A 16,626-nucleotide genomic window follows, 5' to 3' on the forward strand; every position below is an offset into this window, starting at 1 on the left:
TTGATAAGGTGGTCATGGCCATGTTTTGCTTGCAGGGTGTTAAGCTTTCCTTACTAATGATGGTCCCTTGCTTATGTGTGTTGAACCATGCTAATACTATTTTCTTTATCTGCGTATATGAATCTTTTATTTATACGTGCACCCATTAAAACACGTTCGTTTTTTGTATGATTATATTTCAGGTTATATTTTTGAACAACTAAAGTTAATATGTTGTCTTTTTATAGTTAATGGTTATTTCAGGTTATTTTTTTTAACAACTACAAGTTAATATGTTATCTCTTTTTATTGTTAATGGTTAGGTTTAAAGGCATCCATCCAAATTGTTGGAGTATTGAAGGAGTGAAAATGAATTGAAGGAAGGGAAAAAAAAAAAGAACTTTGTTCTCTGCAGTAATTAGAAGCTTATTATAGTGAAATTAGGGAGAATTATATTTACATTTAGACTTCTAAATTTCTCTCATACTTAATAATTTTTTCTAGAGATCTCAGAAATTTCTATATAAGTTACTGATTTAGTTAATAATTTGTAGTTGAAAATTACTTACTGGGAGAGAAGTTTACACTTAGTTTTGTATTCAAGTTTTAAAATATACTAGGCAAATAAAATAATATTAAAAATATTTAAGTTTTGAAATGTAATAGATATCTAAAATAAATATTTGGGGCTAGTTTGGTCAAAATTCCTCAGTAATACATGAAAAAAGAAACACCCCTTTGATTTTCCAGTTGACTCTGGAAGAGAGTTGATCAAAGTCAAAATTGACTCTGGTAGAAAACTTCCATAAGATTCTCAGTTATATTTACAAACCACTAATATTTTTTCTATTTTTTCTATGATTAAATATTTTTAATAAATTTTCTACTTATAATATTTAGTTGTAAAAAAATAAAATAAAAAAGTGATTTTTTTATCTTCAAAAATAGATTTTTTTTTAAAGAATATAATCACTTCAGTACAATGAGACATTTTATTAAATTTTAATTTCTAGTAACTAAACACACCATAAAATAAAATCAACATCAATTCTAATTTCTACTGGTATCATATTGCATCAACTAAGATGAGATTGTATCAAACTTTTGATTTAGTAGTTTATTATTAGTTTTGAATGTATTCTATCTACGTTAAAGTATTGGTCTAACTTTCCGTTACAAGAAGATGCAAACACATGAATCACATTGTCGGTTTTATTTCATTGGATAAAGTTTGATACCGTCAGTTAAATTTTAACGGCAAAAGTCTTTCGGTTTCAATCTTAGTATCTTTTTCCTTAGATGCATGAATCATAATCAAATATTATAGCAAAAACAATGAAGGATGATTTAGAAGTAATAAAAAATATTTCTTTTTAAATGAATCAATTGTGGCGTTTACAAGTGTTTTATAAATATGCGATCGGAGGGGGGGAATTTGCAATAAGGTTAAATATAGGTTGTGATATGAAAATAACCAGAGAATATTAATTTTTCATTTTGGTACCTCGGGTTCGTACGTTTGTCGTAATTATACATCATATTTAACTTTCTATCTCGCATCCGGACTTTAGAATGTTTAAAAAAGCGTCCTAATTTCTACTCTCATCTCTCTCTCGGTTCTTCACTTCTCCGTACTTCCTTCTCCGCTCTTTCTCCTCTCTCCAGTGTATAACTCACGCTTTCCGAGGTCCTCGTCCTTCTCCGACGCCGGAACCGGAGCGATCAGCTTATCCGGCGAGGCTTCGCAGCTATCCCGCTCCTCTCCGGAGATCGGCGGCGGCGTGGGGTCTTCCGGTGTCGTTTTTGGTCGGAGGTGGACTCCTCCCTTCGTTTTAGCTGTAATGTTCCTTGTTCTTGAGCCGCCGTCGGTTCTTGATGTCTATTTGTCGCGATCTTTCTACTTGGACTGCAAGTTTTGGCTTCGTTAGTGGTTGTCTCGGATCTCTCGGTTGCATGCATCAGATAGTGACTCTTCTTGGTTCTTGAGATCGTGCAATCTTTCCTTAAAGATGCAAGGAGATGCACATTTCATCTGAGTTCTTGAATATCTTTTTAAATTTGATTGATTTTTCTATTTTGCTGATGTTCATTGATTTATTTAATCTTCTTCATGACTTATGATTAAGGAGAAGGAATTCTTGCGGTGTCTCTTGGTTCTCAATTTTCTTCTTTTCTCTTTTAGGAAAAAATAACTTAAAATGGAAAGATGAATGTATGAAGCAAGCAAGCAAGGAATGTTTAATGGCATCCCTTTTTCTTTTTCCTCCTCTCTCTTTTTTTTCCTTTACATCTTATATTTCGATGTTTCTTTTATCTTCACTAGGTTCTGTCTCTTCCAATTTATTTCTTCGCCTCCTCTGAGTAATAATTTTGCTATATCTGCTGTTCGTTATCACATTTGTATATTTGTATTAGGTAAAGAATAGATTAAATGCATCTAATGAATTTGCTTTTCTGCTTCAGCATTTACGGAAATTCTCATCCTTTTCACATTGCCCAGCCGTTTTTTTTAAGCCAAGGAATAATTAACATTTCATAGAAAAAGAGTTAGAAGGTACACTTAAGTTGTCAAGAAAAACAACAATAAACAGGCTACTGCTTAGAATCTTCTGGACTGTTCTATTCTTTTATTACTGGTTTTAGGTTGAAATGATAACAAGCATGAAGCCAGGCGACTTACTAAGTTGCCAATATTGCTATGTAGGATGTACTTAGCAAAGGAATAATAGAAAATTGAAATAACTAAAAGATTCTCTTATGAATTCGATAATTTGTACCCTGAATTATTTTCCTTACTTGGATTGTTCAAAATCCTCATTAAATCTTCAGAAAACTGAAAAATTTTGCTAAGTTTAATTTGTCTATCATTGATGTGCTTTTGTGATTATCTTTAGTCAATGACTCAAAACATGTAAAGATTGCTTTTCCTGCCTAAATGTGATAGCATTTGGGTAGTCAAACTTGCTTATTAAATCATGACACATGATTGTTACATCTACAAATACTTATCACTATCACTATTGTCATGATATTATCTAGAATAATCTTGTTCCTTTTTGCCAATCTAACTTCATTGCTGTCTAAGATGATTATCTTTGCATATTACCCTTAACTCTTAAGAACATCCTAACATGTTAATACTTAGATGCTTATTCAAAATGACGGAGAACCTAGTTAAGTGAATGAATAAAACTGTATACTATATAGAATGACCCAAACATGTAAATCAATTCAACTTACCAGAAAATGTCTTAATGCGTCATAGTTTGTCCTGGATTGTTATTAGCATTCATAAGGAGCCCCCTTGTATTACATGTCTATAGCTTTTTGGTTCATAGATTAAAGTACTATCCTGGCCTTTGTGTGTACACATTCTGAACACTAAATATTGTTATTTCCCCATTAAAGTTCATCTAATTATGCTACATGAATAAGCTTGTAGGGAATAGAAATTATAAGATTGTGCACTACACTATGCATGGTTAAAAATGAGAAGATATTTGTAGGACAATGAGTAATTACTTTGCATGATTTCTAAGGGATTTTCAGGTTTACATTTTGCTGTTAGCTTTACGGAACTTCTTCATCTATTCAAATTGGTTTTATGCCTTTATCCCAAGTTTCTCCATAAAATCAAATCTTATCATTTCTTATTACTTTCTCCAAATGCCATATCCTTCTACTTGAGTTTTTCTTCTTTTTTTCGCTCCGAATTAGTTTATAGTGAAATCTATATGGGCATCACCACTCTTAAGCCATCTCAATGAATTCAAAAGTCAAAACTCTGCTTCTGTGCATGTATTCCTAACTTGGGTTGGACAAAGAAAATTTATTATGTTATCTTTCTTAGTAGCCTTTGGCATCCTAATTTTCTCACTATTCATAGCTATTAACTCACCAACTGTTTGAAAAGCTAAATCTATACTCTATTAGAGAATGGTGATTTTTATATTTTATTTTCTAATATCTTCCTCACTTCTAGATTTCATACAATTCGATAGGCCCAAGAAGTGGACATCAAATTAATTGGGTGGAGGTTTAATCTTTTTACATAACAGATAGGTTTGGCAGGATTTGAACTTGGACCTCTACTCTAATGTCATGTTAATTCACTAACTACTCACCAACTAAGCCATTAGAGAACAATAGTTTTTATATTTTATATTCTAATATAGCTACAATTAGCATACATTTATTGCAGTTAATGTCATCAATAATACACTCCCAATATGTTCCCTTCAAATTATGGTGTTGTGTACAGTTGACCTAATACTAGTAATTCCTTAGATCTAGTCATATCTGATGTTGCAGAGACGTGAATTGTGGTATTGAAAGATAATGAGCTCAAGAAAGGGTGGAGGCAAGGGCTATCATGTTTTTGCTGCTGCTGGCCCTGACACATCAATAAAGGGTAAAAGCATTAGTGAGTCTGGTTCTGGCAAAGGTAGCCCGAAGCTTGATCAGCTGAATCATGACATGGCAGATGTAAGCATAGACTCCCAAGGGGGTGTTTGGGAGGTTGCTACAAAGAAGTCTAGGAACCGAACTGCTTCAGCTACTGGGAAATCATGGGGATCGTCAAATTCTGCACCGAGGCAAGGATCAGGTGCTAATACTTCTGGGAGGGGTTCCGGAAATAGTTGGGTCCAAGCAGCTGATTCTCGCAGGCCTGTTGGTAAAGGAAATCCTATGCGACAATCTGAAAATAAGGGTAGGGAGGTGGGGGTTATCCCTCCACCTCTTACACATGGCTGGCAATGGGCAGCAAGAGGTCGGACACCTGGTTCTCAAGTCAAGAAGGAAGAAGCACATCCTCCTCAAGATGGATCAATTGGTTATAATTCTGAGCCAGACCTGACTTCTCAACAACCTGATGATGTTTCAGATGACGACGACGACGATTTAATTGACAGCGATGACGATCTTAGTGATGACTATGGTTCTGATGCAAGTCAAAAGAGCCATGAAACCCGAAAGAAGAACAAGTGGTTCAGTGGATTTTTTGAAGCCTTGGATAAATTGACAGTTCAAGAAATAAATGAACAGATGAGGCAGTGGCACTGCCCAGCATGCCATAATGGTCCAGGTGCTATTGAGTGGTACAAAGGGCTGCAACCTCTAATAACTCACGCAAAAACGAAAGGAGCCACAAGAGTTAAGCTTCATAGGGAACTTGCTGAACTATTGGAAGAGGAACTTCGACGGAGAGGAACTTCTGTTGAACCTGCTGGGGAGCAATATGGTAAATGGAAGGGACTCCGTGAGACCACAACTGATTATGAGATAGTTTGGCCTCCAATGGTTGTGATTATGAACACTTTACTTGAGCAGGATGAGAATGATAAGGTGAAATACTTTCTATGACCTTTTTCCAGCATTATAATTGTTGTGCAATCTGTTGACACTTTTTGCTGATAGAAGTTGACAAGATCTATATCTGTTTTGAAGAAACGATCATGGAAATTTGGAAATGTGTTATCATGTCTCTGGAAATAAATTGACCCATAAATGCTGAGAGTAGCTGTATCTTTTTACATGCTTGGCTTGCAACTGGATTGCCTTTGTGGAGATGCAGTTTAATACTTTTCTTAATATTTGTTATTTTCTGGTTCTAGAGAGAAGTTAAAAATTCCGAGTTACAAGTATTCGTTCAAGCTGATTCTCTCGATAACAGCATCATCCCATTTTCAGCTTTTGCAGTTGTTAGTGCAGAACTATAAGGCACGGGTAACAGTAGCTATAAATATTTTGGATAATAGTAGAGTTGAATAACTGTTCCATAATTTTCTCATCAGTGTAGCTTTCTTTGGTTAAAGAAAACCAATATAACTTTACTCTGCTTAGAAGATCTGACAGGTTTTTTGTTTTTCTGTGTGTGTGTGTGTTTTTTTTTTTTTGGTTTTGATTTAACTTTTAAATTTTAATCAACATTCCGTTTTCCTGTTAGTGAGCCTTAATCAAGTTTGCAGAGTTTAGCAACACTAAGATATAATATAGGTTTGGAGGAGACCAGTCTATCCAGGATGGTGATGTATGGGCCCAGATTCCACTATGCTTATAAGCTCTCTTTTCTGGTGTTAACATCCTCCTGCAATAAGTGTAATCTCAAGGTTTCTGTAAATTCTGCTATCTACAGAAGGATAAGTGCAAACTGTTAGAGCTAGCATTTGCTTGTTTAGGGCTTTAGGTATTGTTTTTCCAATGCAATTTTTTTCCAATATATGCAATTAAAAGTCTTGCATCCCTATTCAACTCTGTTGCTTCTTACATTATTTTGTTTCAAGCCCAATGTCAAAATAAATTTTCTGCAATAAGAATAGCCAAGCTCTACTGGATCAGTAGCTCTCTGTTCTATATGCAATGATGCCTCTTTCTTGCATCAAGATTAATTGTCTGCTACCTTAAATGTCACTTTATCTCTTTATCTACTTGTGTTGCATATAATAGAATACTACATTTTGTATAGAATAGAGTGACATTGATCTGCAGCTTTGTAAATTTTGTGATTATGTAGGACAACTATTATTTAATTACTTCAGACTGAGGAGGCCTTCCAACTATGCATTAGCTTGTTTTTTTAATACTAAATTGAAAATAAAGGATAAGAAAAGAATAATTGATGAACAAATTGATAATTGGACTATCTTGTATCTCTTACTGACAAGAAAGGTTGTGGTGCTTTCCTTTAATTAAGTAATTTAATGAAATATATATGTAACTGTCTTGTCATTTTATGATGATTTGTCATGCTATTTTAGAGTTTTGTTCTTTCAGGCTTGTCGCGTTTAAGTTCCTCTTTATTCCAGTGACTCTTTCTTGTTTGAAAAAATGTAGTGGATTGGTATGGGAAACCAAGAATTGCTCGAATATTTCAACACGTATAATGCAGTAAAAGCCCGCCATTCATATGGTCCTCATGGGCATCGTGGGATGAGTGTTCTGATATTTGAATCAACTGCAATGGGCTATTTGGAGGCTGAACGTCTGGACAAGCATTTTACAGACCAAGGAACAGACAAAGATGCTTGGGAACGTCGTAAGGTGCTGTTCTTACCAGGTGGTAAACGACAATTATATGGTTACTTGGCACGCAAAGAGGATATGGAGACATTCAACCAACATTCCCAAGGTAGATTGATTCTCTTAGATATCTTTTCCTTGAATTCTAGTACTTTTCTATCCAATAGTTATACCTTGGGATCTAATGCAACCTAAAATTGCAAACAAATGTTGGGGAACATATGATCGAATGTAGTTTAAATGAATTCTACAATACAGAGAACAGGAGTAAATGATCATAAAGCCTTCTATTAAAATATAAGATAAAATCTAGTTCAGCTTAAACTTAACAAACCAGCAAATCTGAGATTTATAACTAAAAGATAAGGCCAAAGAAAATAATGGATCGACTACTAGATTTAGACTAAGATATGAATCTTTAGGAACTCATAGATTGTTGCAGAATATAGATCCAAAATAAGGTATATAAATTGTAACATAATATTGTTGAATCTCACCCCATGTGAGGGATAGTGTTTAGCCTTAGGCATTCGTCTTCAACTCTGGGCACCAATAGTCCTTGTTCTATTGAAGGAAATTTCTCAAGACTGCAACAAATACATGGAAATAGAGCAAAAGGATAAGGTAGACTGACAAGAAACTCACAATAACTATGGGAGGTCGTAAGATAAATAAGCAATTTGTATGGGATATTATTGATCTAGAAATAAAGAAAGAGTAGGTAAAAGTTTTCTCCAATTTCTTCGTGTGAAGTTTTGAATAATGAGGTGTGAAACCCTTCGAATCAAATCTTGGTTATCTCTTTTCCAGTTATTGTTCTTTGTTGTTTCTCGAGGTTTGGCACTGTAGCACCATACTGTCGGGTGTAGATTCTCAAGATACTGAGATCCTACCAAGTGCTCGATGTGATTGCACTGGGTAACTATTTTAATTTCTTTAGAATATTATTAGTTACTCTATTTCTATCTAATTTTCTTATTGTTGAATTTTATTTTCCTTCTATCTTTACATCATATAATTTACATCTCATATAACTTAGGACTTTTAGGTTATTCCCTCTGCATATCTCAGTTTCATTGCATATTTAATTGGGTGCATTTAGTTCATATGCATTAGGTCCAACTTCTAGCTTGTCCTACATAACCTAACCTAGCCAGAATTGATCACCTTGACTAATGACTGATCTTAATGGCTGAGCAAAATGGGACACCCCCCACATTAGGTTAATATTACAACTGTTCGAATAAAATATAGTAAATAATTTAATTGGAAATTGATGTCACATCAGGGTCATAGAGAACTAACCCCAAAGAGAGGGAGAGGGAGAGGGAGAGGGAGAGGGGGAGGGGGGAGGGGGAGAGAGAGAGCTCAACATTTCTGATTCCAAGGTGTATTGAATGGCTACAGAAGTGTTAAATATAATGTTAAAATATTTAATACATAGGTTGTAGTCTAAACCTATATATTAGGGTTGGACTAGATATACTTTGTTTAACATTTTTCTAGCTATTCACTGCATATTGGATTGTGAAAAACTAGAACAAGTTGGAGAGACAGAACAAATACTCGCACCTTATTCACTTGGGATAAGCTTTTGTCAACTTGGGGTGCGTTCAAGCTTTAAAAGATGTTAAAACCTTTGCCAAAATTTTAATGAGAAACTTGTAGACATTCTTACCGACTACTCTAAAAGTTTGAAAACGTTTTGATAAGCTAAAAAAATGGATTTGACTTTAACGAGTGGAAGTTTGATATTTTTAAACCACAAATGGGCTGACATGATTCAAACATAAGACATCTGCTTTAATACTATGCGAACTCATTAACTATAAATGGTTAGGCTATTAGAGGATGATGATTTTTTCTTTTATATTCTAACAGCAGTCTATTATATATATAATAGATAAATAAAAACTTTATATTCTAACTTTGTATATAGTATACTCACGCCGTAGATACATTCTTATACTGCAACAACTCTTTTATGCAGATTCCGACCCCACAATATGTAATCAGATATAGTTCCAAATCATCTTATCAATACCTTAATTTTCCTATAATGTTTAATATCTGTTGTAAAACCTTGATGTTCACTGCGGTCTGTAAACTTCACATTTGTTATGAAAACATTGTGGTTTGCACATCTACTCTGCTAAGAGTGTTACCATAGTTCATATTGTTCTTGATTCAAAAACAATAAATGACTTTGTCTCTTTCTTAATGAGAATAGAAATGTAATCTCAAGTCTTACCTATGTAACCTCACCGGTTAACATTTGTTGTTTAAGTACATCTGAAAAATGAACTTAGTTACTTCTCGATTTAATGAGTTTTAACTAAGCCTCAGTTTTCATCTGTATTCTGATCTTTTTATTCTGATTTTATTCTGATCTTTTTATTGTTTTTTCTTCCCCTTTATTTTACACCATTCTCAGTTTCAGACTAACAAATACTGCTATTGGAAAATTGTGTACTTAATTCTTTTAGCAAGAATAACTGACTACTTTTGTCTTTCCTTCAAAATTCAACTAGGAAAATCCCGTTTGAAGTATGACATGAGATCATATCAGGAGATGGTTGTGAACCCGATGAAGCAAATGAGTGAAGATAATCAACAACTAATTTGGCTAAAGAACAAAGTTGTTAAGCAAGCACAACGGTCTAAGGTACTTGAAGAATCTTTTGGAGTGGTGAGCCAGAAACTTCGTGAGACGATGGATGAAAAGAGGATTGTGAGGCTGAGGACAAAGATTCAGCATGAAGAAAACAAGGAAGAGGTAATAATTCTTTGCAGAAAATCTTTCCAACAAGGACTATCTCATAGGGATATGCTTTTCTCGTAGTTTGGAAATTCAGCACATCATTTAGCTTTTGAGATATCTTTTAGTGAATGATGTAATTATGTAAAAGTAACATTTTTTGGAAAATATATTGACATGCTAAAGCCTAAATGTACTTCTGGGCAAATATAATTGTGATTGCTTGGTTATGATTTTATTTACATCAGAGACCTATTTTTGTGTGGCCCAGCAACTTGCATGAGCATTATAATTTATTAGATCATCTAGTTCGCTGCGTAACTGTTTTTTTGGGTTAATTCCTTTATTTTGTTACTTTTGTTGGCTATCTTTGTATGTAAGTGTTGACTGATATTGTTTCTCTTCGTTAAATTATCTTTTCTAGATGGACTTCCAAGAGCAATTTTTCAAAGAACAGATGGACAAAGTTTACAAGGCTACAGAAGAGAAAGAAAGAATCTTTGAGAAGTTGTTACAGGAGGAGCGTGTGAAGGCCAGACAATCTGATGTAGATTCTGGAACCAGTGAAGATCGGAAACACAGGTGGTTCCATACATTTGCAACTTATGCTATTTGTTCGTGCCCCTTGGTATCTCTTAGGTGGCATCTCATCCTGTTCATACTAATATTTTGGGTTGTGATAATGCTTTTGATCATTGACATTAAATCATCTATATTTACCAAAGATAATGGATATTTTGTCATCTCAGATACTATCATCTGCAAATTTGGATGCACGATTTTCTGATCTTGATATTGCCTCCATGATGCATATTATTTGCCTGGTAGTTTCAGTCCACTAGTAGCTGGAATAGGTTTCTCAGTCGCGAATTTGATCACCAACAAGGATTTCTGGCATTGTGCTTTACAATAGACCTCCTGAATATTCCAAATCCTTCATAGATCTGATTCTGCTCTTCTGATATCATGGTCCGAGAGGCAGGGGTTCGAATAATGCAATCATTTCTTGGTCACTATTTTTCTCTTTCTTTTCCATTGCAGGAAGGAAGAAATAGCAAAGTTCATTGATAGCCAGGTGAAGGGAGTTAAAGAGTTTGAAGAAGAAAGAGAGGAGCTGATACGCTCACATGAAGAGAAGAAGGTGGAACTTAGACTTGAGTATCTGGCTAAGGAAGTTGAGCTAGAGAAGGAATTTGATTCTGACCTCACCAAGCTAATGGAGAAGTACAAACCTAGCACCTTCCAAGCTTTGGGCAACACCTAAAAAGTGAATGCAGTTTAAATGAGAGGATAGGGAGCTTTTCCTTATTACTTAAGATATATCTGTCCAAAAGACAGCCATTTACATTTACTCTCATGAAACTTAGAAAACTGGAGTTTCATCTGCTTAAAGACTTTTAACTTTTACAGTTATACAAATTTCCTAGAGTTGTTGGCTTAAGATGATAGATGAGATGATATATGCAGCCATGTGCAGAGTGAATTTGGGCTTTGTTAGCTTTCAAAATGTTCAGTTCTATCTATGAAACTCCTTACTTTATTAGCACCTGTCTAGTATTTATTATGTTATTCTAAGCTATATGCTAATGGTTAGAACGAGTTGATGTGCCAGCTAGGGGTGTAAATGAGCTGAGCCTGAGTGAGCCGGATGAGCTATATCGAGTTTGGGTCGAGCTTGAGTTTGATTAGAGGAGGGGGTGGCTTTCAAGAGGCTAGAGGAGGATGAGGAGGCTGGATGAGAGGAGAAGGCGGTGGAGGAGGGGATGAGGCAGGAGGAGGATGAGGAGGAGATGAGGTTGATGGAAAGAAGGCGGTGACGGCTTGTCGATGGAGAACGAGGAGGTTGGATGAGATGAAGGAGGCGGCGGCGGCGGAGGAGAAGATGAGAAGACTGATGACTATGGAGGAGGAGGTCGACGCCTGTTGAGGTCGACGTAGATGGAGGAGGCCGTAGGAAGAGATTAGAGTAGTAGATCAATAAAGGAGGAGGAAGAGGAGAGGAGATTGGGTGGGTTTATAGGATATTTTTATTATATTAAGAATTAAGGTTTGTATAATCAAAGATCTAATGGTAGTCATTGGATAAAAAATCTAATGATTAATTTATATATAATATATTTTAATATATATAATATTAATAAATATTATATTTAAGCTGAGTTTGAGCAAGTTAGGTCTAGCTTAGACTCGCTTAACAGTCAAATCGAGCTTGAGCTGAGAGCTGCCGTTTATTTGAACACCCCTATTTTTATCCAATTTGATGCCTGAAATATTTTACAATCCCTCCTTTTTATGCTTTGTGTAATAATTACTGGTTTCAAAATCATATTTTCTCAGTTCTGTTTGTGGAAGCACATCTTTTCTTTTGTAATCTTTGTTTGTCTGTGGAAGTAAATTGGTCATTTTATCTTGTTGCTTCATGGATTGACCTACGTTGCCGTGGAAATCCAAGCCATGTGGATTGCAGCTGCAACTTTTTCTTGAATTTCGATCAGTCGTGTCTTGCTTTTTAAATTATAAAAAGCGTGTTGACCTCTTCTTTGTGCCTATTGAACATGATCCATTCCTATGCTCCACTTGTGGTGATACTGATACGGCGATTGATGAGAGAGAAAGAAGTCAAAATTTGTGGGTGATTGGAACGAACACGTCAAGCCTCTCGGCTGACAGGATTAAGATGTAAGTAGATGCAGGGCATAGATTCAGACTTGTGCAGTCAGGTACCAGAGAAACTGAATCATTGTAAAGCATATGGAAGAGTGAAACGTAGAAAGATTATGATAGATTTTTCTTTTTCTTTTTCTTTCAGAATAGATACTATGTCAAGTGTGCTTGCCTTGGGATATAGAATCCAGAGAGAACTGAAAGAAAGCAATTGGCACGTCCTCAATTTTGGTGCATGCCCATTATTGGTGTTAATAGGATGCATGATGCACTGAGTTAGATCTCATAAAGGAGAATATATGGATCAAATCCTCAAAGGTGGGTGAACTGCTTTATTGCAGATGGATGAAAGATTGAAATGTGAAGAATAAGAATTTCTTTGCTAGAAACTTCCAACTGGAATGATGCTCGGTGCTCAAATTAGTGAACACAGAATGAGCACTTGTCATGGTTTCTGGCTATGTGAGTGATATTGGTTGCCACATAAAAGTCATCTCGAAAACTTCTCAAACTTTGCTGGGCCTCTTAGTCCATACAACCTTTCAGTGCTGCTGCTGCTGCTGTCTGACTCTGATGCACTCATTTTTCTATTTCTACATAAAAGTTTAAGACTATGCTTTCTTTTAATTCCCTTTCAAATCATACATATATTGTGGTGCTTATAAAGGTTCAAGAGGAACCAACATATATGAGGATTAGATTCTCTGCAATTATATCAAGTAAAACAGTGAAGAATTCCTCACAGGATATTATTAGTCAACATGACATGCTGTACAAGTTTAACAAATTGCTCCTCTCTTTTCCTTCTTTTTTGTAGATAAAAAAGGTTGAGTTATAGTCCCACTTATTAGATAGATAAAGAATGCTAAGTAGATTTCACACGAAAGCAAGCACTAGGAGATCTGGTCAAATATATGTATATGAAGGTTGGCATGTAGTTAATATATCAACATAGTGCTTGCTTTACAAATGAAAGACATACTAGATTATTTTAAAAAGAAAAAGAAAAAGAAAAAGAACTCTTTATCCAACCATTTCTCTCTTATCATCTACTGAGCAAAGAATACCTTGTTCTCCACAAGTCAGTGACTAAGTGCTTCAATATTGGGTATGTATCTAATCAATTTGACATTTTCTCAATCCTACAGTCAAATTTAGTAACTTGCATGATATATTGGCATCATGACTTCAACAACCTCCTCCTAAATTGTAAATATTATCCCATGAATGATTTGACACAAACAAGCATAAGGTCAGATGAATGATCCAAATGGGAGTGGATAAATATTGTCAACCTACTTTACTTTACCTATACTACAATCAACATAAGTCAAAAGGTGTGCATACATAGTGCACAACAACTTACCCATGAAGTCCCAAGTTCTTCACCAAAGTCAGCAAGTTCATAGTCCACGAGGTTTTGATGTGTTGAGATTGGAATGGGGAAAGACACAGCATTGCACTTTTGAGTGTGACAAAAACTGGAACAAGAGGTGAGACCTTCCAAGAAGATGCAAACCCACTTTGTTAATTACTTCAATGAGAAGCCAACTTCAAAGTAGGAAAACTGCAAGTCTGGGCTAACTCCATTACAGAAGGAATCTACCAAGAATGTAGTCATGATCTTTAATAAGCTATAATACATATATGAATATAATTATAATAGAATCAGCTTTTAAACAATTCTACTGTAACATCATGATGATATTTGTCAACATATCAAGTTCATTGAATGTCGACCAATTTTCCTTTATATGAATGAAATTGCAGGCAAGCAACACTAGATATCACCAAAAATATATTTAGCTCTACTTCTACTTCCCTCTGAAACTGAGGCAAGCAACACTAGATAGGGTCTACAACAAGCAGTAGATTAGTCTTTGAAAAATACTTGTAGGTTTTTGATTAGAGACAAGAAAAATGCTAAGATGTCGGAGCTCCAACACACTTGGCAGCCTAATGCTTCTTTAACAGCAATCAGATATGGAGCCTTTGAGTGGTTCACTCCCCCCCCCCTTTTCTCTCTTAGGGTTATGTCCCTACTCTTTAATGCTTTTCTTGTTGTACCTTGTATGATAAAAAAATTGCACATCTAGTTGAATCCTACTTGGACCTCCAATTCTCCCATCTACATGAGTTGTAACTTGTAATTAACTAAACTAATGAAGATATTGGAGGACATTGTATATAAATTAAAATAACGGATGTCGACGACTTTATATATTATATGTTATATATTTCTAGACCTCTCATAGGCTTTTTCCATGCTAAAGAGTATCAGAGGTTTCTACAAAAAAATTCTAAGACATGAGGATTGTGTTCTTTGTCACTTGAGGAGACTGCCAGTCTTATGTTTAAGCTAAAAGAAGCTAGAGTATCTTTCTTTTTGAAGGATCTTGCCTAACCTAAACATAGATAGATAGGGTTAGAGTTATATTTTGCACTAGTTTATTAGCGACAAAGATCGAGTTTAAGCTTCATTTATGAGTAAGTTCATGTGGATATCCACTAGATTAGCTTTGCTCATATCTATACAGTAGGATCTTGTCGCGCGGATTAGGGTATTATTTTAAACGGCACTCCGATGCACGAGGCTCCTGCTTACATCACTTTGACTTTGTTATAGTTGTATATGATAGAATGAGATTTAAATGCAAGAAAATGAATTCAAGCAAAAGAGTGATGCTCTCTCCTTTTTGAATTTGAGCTGACTTTTGTTTGAGAGGAAATAGAAATAGATTAAAAACTAGAAGAAGCTTAAAACTAATGTGGTCTCACAAGTCACACATAGAAAGCATATGAAGACAACCATTTGCATTGCTTTCCACCATCAACTACTAGAGCAGCATGCGTATGCGTTTGCATATGCTAAGGAGATAGTTTCTAAGTGGACTCTTTAGCCTTCTTTGTACTAAATTTCTCAACCACTTGAGGCAAAAGAGTCAAATATTTCTTCTAGGCAATAGCATTGTCGGCAAATGCCACAAGTAAATATTCAATCAGCTGAGATCATAAATTCCACTAAGTTCTTCATTAATCTCCTAAGACAAATCATATACATATATATATATATATATATGTATATGTTTATAATCTATTACAAAGCCGTTAGATCACTTAGATCAATTCAAAAGAATGTACGGTTTTAATCCGATGATAAAAGTAGAGGTGAGCCTTAAAATCCGAGGAGTGGTTGCCACTTGTCGACTCTATGCCCCCGCGGGGCACTCCATGTGATCGGGACACTGAATCCCGATCGGAAAACCATCAGTACCAGGAGCCTTTCGAAATAAAAGGAAGGAAGAAAGAAATTTTTGGATATAATGTAGCACTTTTGGGGTGCTCAAAGACCAGCAAATCCAATTGTCCTTTGACCTTTCCTAGTGAGAGAAGCAATGGAAAGTGCTGCACTGCAGTTGGTCGGTAGGCTGTTTCATTTTTATCTTTTTAACCTCTTCTTTTTCTAAACCCATTTTTAAAATTAAACTCATGGACCTCCGATTCTGATGCTAATTAAGATGGTAGAGAACGATAATTTTTATATTCTAATAAACATGTTATATAGCTGCTCATGTGATAATTAATGCGTGAAAAAGATAATAAAATCCTTACGGAAAAGGAGTATTGAAGGAGGAATTGATTTGTAGATTGGAACATAGGTAGATAATTAATATTTTTTTCTGTTGACAAGGTTGAAATGTTAAGTGATTATTTATTTCCTTTCAGTGGGATGATTGTGCCCCCCGTAGACTTTTGTAACCCTAATAAGCTCACCAAAAATTTCAAACCAGGGTTGACTTGGAAAGGTGTAAGTAATGATGGTTGTTGGTACACCACAACAAAAAGAGAAGGGTAAAAAAAAAAAAGGAAAAAGGAAAATCCCACCATTTGATTCATTTTGTTGCTATCCACCGCAAGTAAATCCAGTTTAAGCCTAACACACTAATGTCAGCTTCCATTAAGATATTTAGTGTCCCTTTCTAGTGTGAACAACATTACAAAATAATTAAGCCAAATTATTACTTCACTACCATATGATCTCAAATAAATGGTAGCAAATGTCGTTTTTAGACGATAGTTTTAATGTTATATGTTTGTTATCTAACAGTTTAAGTTTCTGAATTACTTGATTATCTAATATAGTATCGGAGAGTTTAAGTATGTTTGATGTTAATTGACTGATTGATAATGAAAATAGGGATAAA

At 35.0% G+C, this 16,626-nt stretch overlaps 1 protein-coding gene across 2 annotated transcripts; it reads left to right on the forward strand.

Annotated features, from left to right (window-relative positions):
• The first annotated feature begins 1,579 nt into the window (after positions 1-1,579).
• Positions 1,580-11,301, forward strand: LOC140780123 (protein SUPPRESSOR OF GENE SILENCING 3 homolog). 2 transcript variants are annotated; one of them, XM_073125476.1, is made up of 6 exons: positions 1,580-1,817; positions 4,291-5,325; positions 6,814-7,108; positions 9,531-9,775; positions 10,182-10,339; positions 10,799-11,301. In XM_073125476.1, exons 2-6 carry the CDS (start codon positions 4,318-4,320, stop codon positions 11,019-11,021), a joined length of 1,929 nt encoding a protein of 642 aa, XP_072981577.1. In that variant the 5' UTR covers positions 1,580-1,817; positions 4,291-4,317; the 3' UTR covers positions 11,022-11,301. The 2 variants fall into 2 exon arrangements, with proteins under 2 accessions (XP_072981577.1, XP_072981578.1); XM_073125477.1 differs by having other exon boundaries at positions 1,580-1,792.
• Positions 11,302-16,626: the final 5,325 nt, after the last annotated feature.

Source organism: Typha angustifolia, chromosome 3 (assembly GCF_048772165.1).
Source record: "Typha angustifolia cultivar Huaian chromosome 3, ASM4877216v1, whole genome shotgun sequence".
Taxonomy (NCBI): Eukaryota; Viridiplantae; Streptophyta; class Magnoliopsida; order Poales; family Typhaceae; genus Typha; species Typha angustifolia.